General features: G+C 41.3%; 2 protein-coding genes across 2 annotated transcripts in view; both read right to left on the bottom strand.

The window, feature by feature from the left end:
- The window catches only part of LOC128212902 (helicase with zinc finger domain 2-like), a 58,944-nt gene that overhangs the window by 33,455 nt on the left and 12,408 nt on the right, over window positions 1-13,081 (bottom strand). The gene's annotated exons all lie outside the window — the stretch shown is intronic.
- Window positions 1-13,081, bottom strand: part of LOC128212903 (helicase with zinc finger domain 2-like) — a 29,242-nt gene that overhangs the window by 4,323 nt on the left and 11,838 nt on the right. The window contains 6 exon segments of the mRNA XM_052918296.1: window positions 78-215; window positions 458-619; window positions 747-844; window positions 1,272-4,992; window positions 5,105-5,177; window positions 5,363-5,503. Of these exon segments, the coding sequence (XP_052774256.1) occupies window positions 78-215; window positions 458-619; window positions 747-844; window positions 1,272-4,992; window positions 5,105-5,177; window positions 5,363-5,503 (4,333 nt within the window).

The raw sequence follows: 13,081 nt of genomic DNA, 5'->3' as shown, positions 1-13,081 counted from the left end.
TAAGGAGATAAAAGAACAAAATCATTTATTAAGAAATGAAGTTCAAAAGCATAATAGTAATGTCAAGGTATACATACTTGCAACAAGGTCAACTGATTTGTTCGAAGGTCCACAGAACAGAACTTGTTTTTTTGGCTTCCCCTCTTTGTGCAAAATGTTGTTGATTTTGTCGAATAAATACATCAGCTTAATGGCTGTGTACGACTTGCCAGTGCCTGAAAATCAGCGTTCTAACGATAAGAATGATTGCCTTGAACGAAATTGAGAGTATATTTCCATAAATATTTTTTTATCACACACCAAAAACATATCGGCCGTTAGAGCTACATGTTTATTGCGTTACTTGACTTCATTATTTCATTGCCAAGGACATGAATGCATGGTATGTAATCTTGTTTCGAAGATGATATATAATCGAGAAATAAATTCTGTAAAACGAGTAATAAATGGTATGTACCTGGTGGTCCTTGAATCAGTGTGAATTTTGATGTCAGGGCCTTGTCAATTGCTTCTTGCTGCCTTCTGTTGTTGCGTGGAAGAGTTTTGTCTTGTTGGTTGTCACTTGCAGTGAAACACAGATCCCTTTCAATCAAATCCACTATCTGTGCATGGTCCCGATCTTGAACAAAACATTACACGTGATGACGTTAATATATTTATTATCTTAAATAACAAACGTTTAATGCTCTGATTTTCTAAAACCTACACTTATAACAAAATATCATACAAACAGGTATTTGTTTTACCTTATTGCGGGATTGCCTGGTTCAGAGCGATACACGTGGCAAGTGATTTTTGAGATGACTTCTCAGATGGAAGTTGCTTTATGAAGCTTTCAGTGCGCCTTTAAAATGGACAGAATATTAGACACATTATTGGCAAAGAGTATGAAAAAGTCAATTTGTACATAAACATGTGATAAAACAATGAACACTGTAAGTTAATGTAGCAAGGTATAACATAGTCGATTTTCTGACCTGGGGATAATGTCTACAAAAAAACAAACAAACGTAACAGGATTAAAACATTTCAAAAAATTAGTTGAAATACCATTTCAAAATCCGATCTCACAGAACAAGAAATATATGTTGGCTACTTACGTTTATTGTTGGTGATTTTGATTCTACTTTTTTTCAATATTATAATATTTTTTTTGTAATTGATTACTTTAGTTGAATCAAAGGGCTTTGTATTGTTCTAGATATCAGTCCTTGTACTCAAAAATATAATTAAGTTGATTGTTAAAACCATCCGATGTTTTTTTAAAATACCTGTCAACTTCAGACTTCTTCAGTATTTCCACGCTGTAGTTTGTTGTTTTCGGATCGTCTTTCATTTGCAATGGTACTGATGGGGTCTTGTCGTGCAGGTCAAAGTGAACCGTCAGTTTTCCAGACGGCTCTGTGTCTTTCTTCTTTTTAACACTTTTTACTTCTGCATGTCCAACCCAGTAGTTTGGAAGAGTGTCAATGACAGATCTCATTTCACCAGATCGTTTCTCTGTTCCAGGAATTGGTGCTTTTAGGCAGAGCCAGTCGTAGGATCGGGCACTTCCTTCGCTCTGACAGTCGTCTTCGTCGTCAGACTCAGTGCCAGAGAGCTCTATGTTTCTTGTTTCAGAATGAGACAAACTCAAGACGAATTTGCCCCTTCGACCAGTGAATTTTATCGGGACATTGTGTATTACACACGATTCTTCGTTACGTACGATGCCTTCCGCAGCCTCCATGAGAATCAGCGGTATCCAACGTTGCAAATACTGCTTTACACTCTTGTACTGATTCAAAGTGCATGTATTCACATAATGAAACAGATGTAAGACTGGATCCTCTGCGTGAAGCAAGCAGAAGTTGATGCTGTTTGTCATCTTGTACAACATCGGTTTCATGACGAGGAGACCTTTCTGCGGACCTGCAGTCATTTGCACGTGAACAGTTTGTCCACGAGAAAATGTCATGGTAAATTTGGTACTCGGCTGAAGTAACTCTAAGTCTCTACATTCAGTGCTCACATCATCCAATTCCGTAGTTTGGTTGTTCGCTTTTGAAGAAGCTGCAGAAATGTGTCTTGCAAGGTCTTCTAGCATGCCCTTTGAAGCTGATTTCAACATCTTGGCCCAGTGATGCAGTTGGATAAAAACAACGTTCTTTTGTGGGTTCAGTTCTAAAGTATATCCACGATCAGGGGGATATTGTAATGGCTCTCCTTTGAAATCGTACAGGCGTTTCCTCCATGTCGCCTTCACAAGGTCCCAAGTTGATTTGGTATCCTCTTTGACCTCTGGTCTGAAATCCATATTTAGAAGATTGTAGTTCAGTGCTCTATTTGCTTTCTTGGCATTTTTCAAAAAGGGAGAACACAACGTAAATCCCTGATCTGTAATGTCATCTATGAAACAGCTCATCATTTCTGGGGTTTCATGTAATGTCACAGCTTCTTCCAGTGCTTTACATCCTCGCTGGTATTGTTTGGAACGCCTGTTAACTGAATTGATATGGGTGCAGATTTTGTCGATTTGATCCTTACTGTACGGATTCGGCAATTTTCGTACATAGGCTTTTAAGAGCCTGTGTATTACAAGATCATTGTATCGTCGAATCGGAGATGTAAAGTGAGTGTAAGGGTACATGTTGAGGGAACAGTGTTTTCCATCCTCCGGAGTGACGCTTGCTGCACAATGATATGCAGCTGGTTCCTGAATGTACAGCCACTGCTGGTAAATGACATTCTGCAGGGCAAACACAGTATCCTTTTGTAAGCATCGGGCTGCAAATAATGGATCCTTTTTCATTTTCATCCAAAGCTGCTGTGACACTAGTACGGACTTGTCAGCACCGCTCTTGTCGGCAAGCACATTGTCTGTTCCTCTGGTACGATCGATAATATTCCTGTCTTGAAACGAAGACATGACATCTATGTAGACCCCGTTTTGCTTAACAAATTCTTGAAGTCCTTCCTCGGACGGTGGTGGTTGTCTACAAATGGGCACGCATCGATCAAAGCGTCTACACAGTATTTCTGCAACCTTCTTGTTTGCCATTATCATAAATTCTTCTACCAGATAATGGGCTTCCAAAGTCTGGGCTTGTGATTCTTCTTCTAAATTTTCTTCCCAATCGTTGGTCAAAGCAAACATTGCCTTTCCGAGTCGCCTAAGTCGGATTCTCTTTGCAAGTGTAAAGAGTGTTCTAACATCCTGTGCCAGCTGGCTTTGTTCGCTGGTGCTCATAATAAAGTTTTGCGCCTGGCTATATGATAGTTTTGCCTTTGACTTAATGAAGGACTCGACTATATCATAATTGTTTCCCTCCATTTGTATGGGTCTTCCCTGATTGTCGAGAAGGAAAAATATAGTCAACGTTAAACGATTCTTGTTTGCATGCAGACTGCAAATGTTTGAGCTCATAGGCTCTGGTATCATGTGTCGTGGCTTTCGGATACCTGGATAAAAAGTAGTAGATCTTTCAAAAGCTTCCACATCGATCGGATCTCCTGGCTGCACAAAGGCAGAAACATCTGCAATATGGACGCCAACGCGATACCTTTCGTCAATACGTTCTACGCTCAATGCATCATCAAGGTCCATTGACTCCGGCGGATCTATAGTGAATGTATTCAGGTTTGTCAGATCAGTGCGGTCACGCAGCATCTGACTATCTAGTTCACCACCGCGTCGGCCCATTGCCATAGAGATGCACTCCATTTGTTTTACTGTCTCTTTCTTATACAGAGATGGAACATCATGCTGAAGATTTAATACAGCTAGTCCCTTCGGAATGCTGCTTCCCCAATTTATGATCTTCACAATCGCACCCAACGGATACACATGCCTCGGATTCCAGGATATCATTGCAACCAAAAACACGTATGTTTTCTCTCCAAATGCATTTATATCATATATTTTCGGATTGAACAGCTCTTCCGCATGCTCGTCGTATTCATAAACTTCTACTTTGAACTTTTTCATCTTATGACCAAATCTGTCTAAAACATTGGTATTGATGACATGGATCTTCGGGATTGTCTTGCACATCGGTTGGACAAGATGGCTTTCCATATTATCTAACGTGCAGATGAAGACAGGATGATCTTTGCCTTTGTGACGCTGTCTGTTAAGAACACCTAACACTTTGCCATATCGTTTGTCCTGTTCTTCTTTTTCATCTAGCAATTCTACCAAAACTTCATCCTCATTAAAGACCTGACCAATCTTCGATCTCCCTGAAATCTCAATAACAGAACTTCCATGTGTTGAATCAATTGGTGTACAAAACGCTTCATGTGACCCCTGTACTTGTATCATGCACCTCAAATATTTCTTAGGATTTTGAAGCATTCTTTCGTGCATTTGATCTGGTGTAAAAGCCCTGTCATAAAAATTGTCCCTGTTGATAGTATCAGGATGTCTGTCAACAAACTGGTGCATAAATGACATGTTGAACTTCACGCCATTTTTCAACATTTTATCATCGGCCTCTGCAAACTGACTTCCTTTTTGTGTATTATCATTGTATTGTCTGCAGCTTTGTTCATAAAAGGATGTTTGTTCTCCTTCTTCCGGTATTTCAATTTCATCCAATGCGTCTTCTATATTTGTTGTTATGTAGCTACTGCTGTTGCTGGATGCGGAGTCGTTGAAATCGGAAGAATATTGAGAATCAGAGTCAAACACGCTTGCAACTTCATATGAAATGTTGCTTGATACGCTATTCTGGCTTTCGTGTCTTTGACGAGCGCCATGCCCATCTAATTGCAGTCTCCAAACGGCAGGGTTTATGCCGCTGTCATTTCCTAAATGTCCGTTTTGGGTTGTTCTGCTGTAAATCAGACGATCAACAGAGCGGTCGCGGATTGGACTTCTCGTATTCTGACTTGGTCGACATTCAGAGGAGCTTCTTTGTCTCCGAAATTTTGTCAATTCCGCCTCAATTTGTGCTTTTCTTGCTTCATCAACATCTGCTTGGCTAGAAAGGGCAGGGCCTCTGGCTTTTGCTGGATAAAAAAAAGTTTGCAAATAACAAGAATCTGAACAGTCCGTGACTTGATTTGTCGATTGTACACCTTCACAGTAAATGCAAACAACCAATAACAGATTTGAACTCACGTTTTCGTCGTTTCTTGTTCTTCCCATGATGACCAAAACGAGGTGTTGCTGGTCGATGACTATCTTCACTTCCCTGTAGAAATACACACTGCTTCTTTCACACATATATATATACGGTTTCCTGTACAAGCGCCGGTGATCGAATGCTACTTGGTAGGTAAAACTTTGAAAGCCACTAATTGTTTGCTTAAGTGTATATTATTTCCTAAACTTATATAATTACAGAACCACCAACAACTATTTTAAGTTTTTCAGTACCTCAGCAAGTCCGTTTGCCATTACATTTGTACCACGTAGCCAATCGCCGTCAGGGTTCTGATTCTCATCTTGCACTTTGGCTGGTATATTAGGTTCGACCTCTCCTTTCAGTTTGTTGAGACGCTCAATATCGTCTGCGTCCTGTTCAGATATAGGTTGAATAAAATTCATGATAGCAAAACGGTACAATTATATAAGTGAAAGCGAAGAGATACAACTCGACCGATGATAGTGAGACGGTAATATTGGACCGGTACAATAAGACTAATGAATGCGAGACTGTAAAATACGACCGATGATAGTGAGACGATAAAATAGGAACGATGGATGCGAGACTTTTAAATATTACTGATGATAGTAAGATGATACAATAGGACCGAAGAAAATGAGACGTTACAATAGGACCAATGGATGTGAGACTATAAATACGACCGATGATAGTGGGACGATACAATAGGAACGATGAATGCGAGACTTTTAAATACTACTGATGATAGTAAGACGATACAATAGGACCATGAATGCAAGACTGTAAAACAAGACCGATGATAGTGACACGGTACCATGGGACCAATGGATGCGAGACTGTAAAATACTACTGATGATAGTGAGACGTACAATAGGACCAATTAATGCGAGACTGTAAAACACGACCGATGATAGGTAGACGATACAATATGACCGAAGAAAAAGAGGCGTTACAAAAGGACCAATGGATGCGAGACTTTAAATACGACCGATGATAGTGAGACGTTACAAAATGACCAATGGATGCGGACTGTAAATACGACCGATGATAGAAAGACGGTAAAATAGGACCAATGAATGCGAAACTGTAAATACGACCGATGATAGTGAAACGATACAATAGGACAAATGGATGCGAGACTGTAAATACGATCGATGATAGTGAGACGGTACAATAGGACCAATGGATGCGAGACTATAAATACGACCGATGGTAGTGAGACGGTACAATAGGACCAATGGATGCGCGACTGTAAATACGACCGATGATAGTGAGACGGTACAATAGGACCAATGGATGCGAGACTATAAATACGACCGATGGTAGTGAGACGGTACAATAGGACAAATAGATGCGAGGCTGTAAAATACTAAAGAGACGGTACAATAGGACCGATAATAGTGAGAAAGTTAAATAGGAACAATGATAGTGAGACGGTACAAAACGACTGATGATAGTGAGACGGTAAAATACGACTGATGATAGTGAGACGGTAAAATACGACCGATGATAGCGAGACGGTACAATACGACTGATGATAGTAAGACGGTAAGATAGGACCAATGAAAGTGAGACGGTAAAATAGGACCAATGATTATGAGAAGGTAAAATAGGACCAATGATAGTGAGACTGTAAAGTACGACCGATGATAGTGACACGGTACAATTGGACCGATGATATTGAGACGGAAAACTACGACCGAAGAAGGTGAGACGTTAAAATAGGACCAATGTTTGCGCGACTGTAAAATACGACCGATGATAGTGAGACGTTACAATAGGACCAATGGTACTGAGACGGTAAAATACGACTGATGATAGTGAAACGGTACAATAGGAGGGATGAAAGTCAGACGTTACAATCGGACCAATGGACAGGAGACTGTAATATACGACCGATGACAGTAAGACGGTAAAACAGGACCGATGATAGTAAGACGGTAAAATAGGACCGATGATAGTGAGACGGTACAATACGACTGATGATAGTGAGACGGTACAATACGACCGATGATAGTGAGACGGTACAATACTACGAATGATAGTGAGACGGTACAATACGACCGATGATAGTGAGACGGTACAATACGACTGATGATAGTGAGACGGTACAATACGACCGATGATAGTGAGACTACAAAATAGGACCGATGAAAGTGAGACTGTAAAAAACGCCTGATGATAGTGAGACGGTACAATACGACCGATGATAGTGAGACGGTAAAATAGGACCGATGATAGTGAGACGGTACAATACGACCGATGATAGTGAGACTGTAAAATAGGACAGATGATGGTAAGACAGTAAAATAGCACCAATGAAAGTGAGACGGTACAATACGACCGAAGATAGTGAGACTGTAATATAAGACCGATGATAGTAAGACGGTAAAATAGGAACAATGATAGTGAGACGGTACAAAACGACTGATGATAGTGAGACGGTAAAATACGACTGATGATAGTGATACGGTACAAAACGACTGATGATAGTGAGACGGTAAAATACGACTGATGATAGTAAGACGGTACAATAGGAACAATGATAGTGAGACGGTACAATACGACTGATGATAGTGAGACGGTACAATACGACTGATGATAGTGAGACGGTACAATACGACCGATGATAGTGAGACGGTACAATACGACTGATGATAGTGAGACGGTACAATAAGACTGATGATAGTGAGACGGTACAATACGACTGATGATAGTGAGACGGTACAATACGACTGATGATAGTGAGACGGTACAATACGACCGATGATAGTGAGACGGTACAATACGACCGAAGATAGTGAGACTGTAATATAGGACCGATGATAGTAAGACGGTAAAATAGGACCGATGATAGTGAGACGGTACAAAATGACTGATGACAGTGAGACGGTAAAATACGACGGATGATAGTAAGACGGTAAAATAGGACCGATGATAGTGAGACGGTAAACTACCGCTGATGATAGTAAGACAATAAAATAGGACCGATGATAGTAAGACGGTTAAATACGGCTGATGATAGCGAGACGGTACAATACGACCGATGATAGTGAGAGGGTAAAATACGACCGATGATAGCGAGACGGTACAATACGACCGATGATAGTGAGACAGTAAAATAGGACCGATGATAGTGAGACGGTAAAATACGACTGATGATAGTGAGACGGTACAATACGACTGATGATAGTGAGACGGTACAATACGACCGATGATAGTGAGACGGTACAATACGACTGATGATAGTGAGACGGTACAATACGACCGATGATAGTGAGACGGTACAATACGACTGATGATAGTGAGACGGTACAATACGACTGATGATAGTGAGACGGTACAATACGACTGATGATAGTGAGACGGTACAATACGACCGATGATAGTGAGACGGTACAATACGACTGATGATAGTGAAACGGTACAATACGACCGATGATAGTGAGACGGTAAAATACGACTGATGATAGTGAAACCGTATAATACGACCGATGATAGTGAGACGGTAAAATACGACTGATGAGAGTGAGACGGTACAATACTACCGATGATAGTGAGACGGTACAATACGACTGATGATAGTGAGACGGTACAATACGACCGATGATAGTGAGACGGTACAATACGACTGATGATAGTGAGACGGTACAATACGACTGATGATAGTGAGACGGTACAATACGACTGATGATAGTGAGACGGTACAATACGACCGATGATAGTGAGACGGTACAATACGACTGATGATACCGACACGGTATAATATGACCGATCATAGTAAGACGGTAAAAATAGAACCGATGATAGCGAAGCGGTACAATATGACCGATGATAGTGAGACGGTACAATAGGACCGATGAAAGCGAGACGGTACAATAGAACCGATGATAGCGAGACGGTACAATATGACCGATGATAGTGAGACGGTAAAATAGGACCGATGATAGTGAGACGGTACAATAGAACCGATGATAGCGAGACTGTACAATAGAACCGATGATAGTGAGACGGTACAATAGAACCGATGATAGTGAGACGGTACAATAGAACCGATGATAGTGAGACGATACAATAGAACCGATGATAGTGAGACGGTAAAATACGACCGATGACAGTGAAACGGTAAAATACGATCGATGATAGTGAGACCGTACAATACGACCGATGATAGTGAGAAGGTACAATAGAACCGATGAAAGCGAGACGGTACAATAGAACCGATGATAGTGAGACGGTACAATAGAACCGATGATAGCGAGACGGTAGAGTACGACCGATGAAAGGAGACGGTAAAATAGGACCGATGATAGTGAGACGGTAAAATAGAACCGACGATAGCGAAGCGGCACAAAATGACCGATGATAGTGAGACCGTAAAATAGGACCAATGATTATGAGACGGTAAAATAGGACCAATGATAGTGAGACTGTAAAGTACGACCGATGATAGTGACACGGTACAATAGGACCGATGATATTGAGACGGAAAACTACGACCGAAGAAGGTGAGACGTTAAAATAGGACCAATGTTTGCGCGACTGTAAAATACGACCGATGATAGTGAGACGTTACAATAGGACCAATGGTACTGAGACGGTAAAATACGACTGATGATAGTGAAACGGTACAATAGGAGGGATGAAAGTCAGACGTTACAATCGGACCAATGGACGGGAGACTGTAATATACGACCGATGACAGTAAGACGGTAAAATAGGACCGATGATAGTAAGACGGTAAAATAGGACCGATGACAGTGAGACGGTACAAAACGACCGATGATAGTGAGACGGTTAAATAGGACCAATGATAGTGAGACGGTAAACTACGACCGATGATAGTGAGACGGTAAACTACGACTGATGATAGTGAGACGGTACAATACGACCGATGATAGTGAGACTACAAAATAGGACCGATGAAAGTGAGATGGTAAAATACGCCTGATGATAGTGAGACGGTACAATACGACCAATGACAGTGAGACGGTAAAATAGGACCGATGATAGTGAGACGGTACAATACGACCGATGATAGTGAGACTGTAAAATAGGACAGATGATGGTAAGACAGTAAAATAGGACCAATGAAAGTGAGACGCTACAATACGACCAAAGTTAGTGAGACTGTAATATAGGACCGATGATAGTAAGACGGTAAAATAGGAACAATGATAGTGAGACGGTACAAAACGACTGATGATAGTGAGACGGTAAAATACGACTGATGATAGTAAGACGGTATAATAGGACCGATAATAGTGAGACGGTAAACTACGACCGATGAGAGCCAGACGGTACAATACGACCGATGATAGTGAGAGGGTAAAATACGACCGATGATAGCGAGACGGTACAATACGACCGATGATAGTGAGACAGTAAAATAGGGCCGATGATAGTTAGACGGTAAAATACGACTGATGAAAGCGAGATGGTACAATACGACCAATGATAGTGAGACGGTAAAATACGACCGATGATAGTGAGACGGTACAATAGGACCGATGATAGTGAGACGGTACAATACGACCGATGATAGTGAGACGGTACAATACGACTGATGATAGTGAGACGGTACAATACGACTGATGATAGTGAGACGGTACAATACGACTGATGATAGTGAGACGGTACAATACTACCGAAGATAGTGAGACGGTACAATACGACTGATGATAGTGAAACGGTACAATACGACCGATGATAGTGAGACGGTACAATACGAATGATGATAGTGAAACCGTATAATACGACCGATGATAGTGAGACGGTAAAATACGACTGATGATAGTGAGACAGTACAATACGACTGATGCTGGTGAGACGGAAAAATACGACTGATGATAGTGAAACCGTATAATACGACCGATGATAGTGAGACGGTAAAATACGACCGATGATAGTGATACGGTACAATACGACCGATGATATTGAGACGGAAAATTACGACTGATGATAGTGAGACGGTACAATACGACTGATGATAGTGAGACGGTACAATACGACCGATGATAGTGAGACGGTACAATACGACTGATGATAGTGAGACGGTACAATACGACTGATGATAGTGAGACGGTACAATACGACCGATGATAGTGAGACGGTACAATACGACTGATGATAGTGAGACGGTACAATACGACTGATGATAGTGAGACGGTACAATACGACTGATGATAGTGAGACGGTACAATACGACTGATGATAGTGAGACGGTACAATACGACTGATGATAGTGAGACGGTACAATACGACTGATGATAGTGAGACGGTACAATACGACTGATGATAGTGAGACGGTACAATACGACTGATGATACCGACACGGTATAATATGACCGATCATAGTAAGACGGTAAAATAGGACCGATGATAGTGAGACAGTAAAAATAGAACCGATGATAGCGAAGCGGTACAATATGTCCGATGATAGTTAGACGGTACAATATTACCGATGATAGTGAGACGGTAAAACAGAACCGATGATAACGAAGCGGTACAATATGACCGATGATAGTAGGACGGTTAAATAGAACCGATGATAGTGAGACGGTACAATAGAACCGATGATAGTGAGACGATACAATAGAACCGATGATAGTGAGACGGTACAATAGAACCGATGATAGTGAGACGGTACAATAGAACCGATGATAGTGAGACGGTACAATAGAACCGATGATAGCGAAGCGGTGAAATACGACTGATGATAGTGAGACGGTAAAATAGGACCGATGATAGTAAGACGGTAAAATAGAACCGATGATAGTGAGACGGTACAATAGAACCGATGATAGTGAGACGGTACAATAGGACCGATGATAGTGAGACGGTAAACTACGACCGATGAAAGTGAGACGGTACAATAGGACTGATGATAGTAAGACGGTAAACTTCGACCAATAAAAGTGAGATGGTGCAATATGACCGATGAAAGTCAGACGTTAAAATAGGACCAATGTATGCGAGACTGTAGAATACGACCGATGATAGTGGGACGTTACAATAGGACCAATGGTAGTGAGACTGCATAATACGACCGATGATAGTGAAACAGTAAAATAGAACCGATGATAGTAAGACGGGAAAATATGACTGATGATAGTGAGACGGTACAATACGACTGATGATAGTGAGACGGTACAATACGACTGATGATAGTGAGATGGTACAATACGACTGATGATAGTGAGACGGTACAATACGACTGATGATAGTGAGACGGTACAATACGACTGATGATAGTGAGACGGTACAATACGACTGATGATAGTGAGACGGTACAATACGACTGATGATAGCGACACGGTACACTATGACCGATGATAGCGACACGGTACACTATGACCGATGATAGTGAGACGGTCAAATCAGATCGATAACAGTGAGATGGTACAATACGACTGATGATAGTGAGATGGTACAATACGACTGATGCTGGTGAGACGATACAATACGACTGATGATAGCGAGACGGTACAATAGGACTGATGAAAGCGAAGCGGCACAATATGACCGATGACAGTGAGACGGTCAATTCAGATCGATAATAGTGAGACGGTACAATACGACTGATGATAGTGAGATGGTACAATACGACTGATGATAGTGAGACGGTACAATACGACTGATGATAGTGAGACGGTACAATACGACTGATGATAGTGAGACGGTACAATACGACTGATGATAGTGAGACGGTACAATACGACTGATGATAGTGAGACGGTACAATACGACTGATGATAGTGAGACGGTACAATACGACCGATGCTGGTGAGACGATACAATACGACTGATGCTGGTGAGACGATACAATACGACTGATGATATTAAGACGGTACAATACGACCGATGATAGTGAGACGGTACAATACGACCGATGATAGTGAGACGGTACAATAAGACTGATGATAGTGAGACGGTACAATACGACTGATGATAGTGAGACGGTACAATAC

The sequence above is a fragment of the Mya arenaria genome, chromosome 13, assembly GCF_026914265.1.
Source record: "Mya arenaria isolate MELC-2E11 chromosome 13, ASM2691426v1".
Classification (NCBI taxonomy): Eukaryota; Metazoa; Mollusca; class Bivalvia; order Myida; family Myidae; genus Mya; species Mya arenaria.
This window is presented reverse-complemented; position numbering and strand designations above follow the sequence as displayed.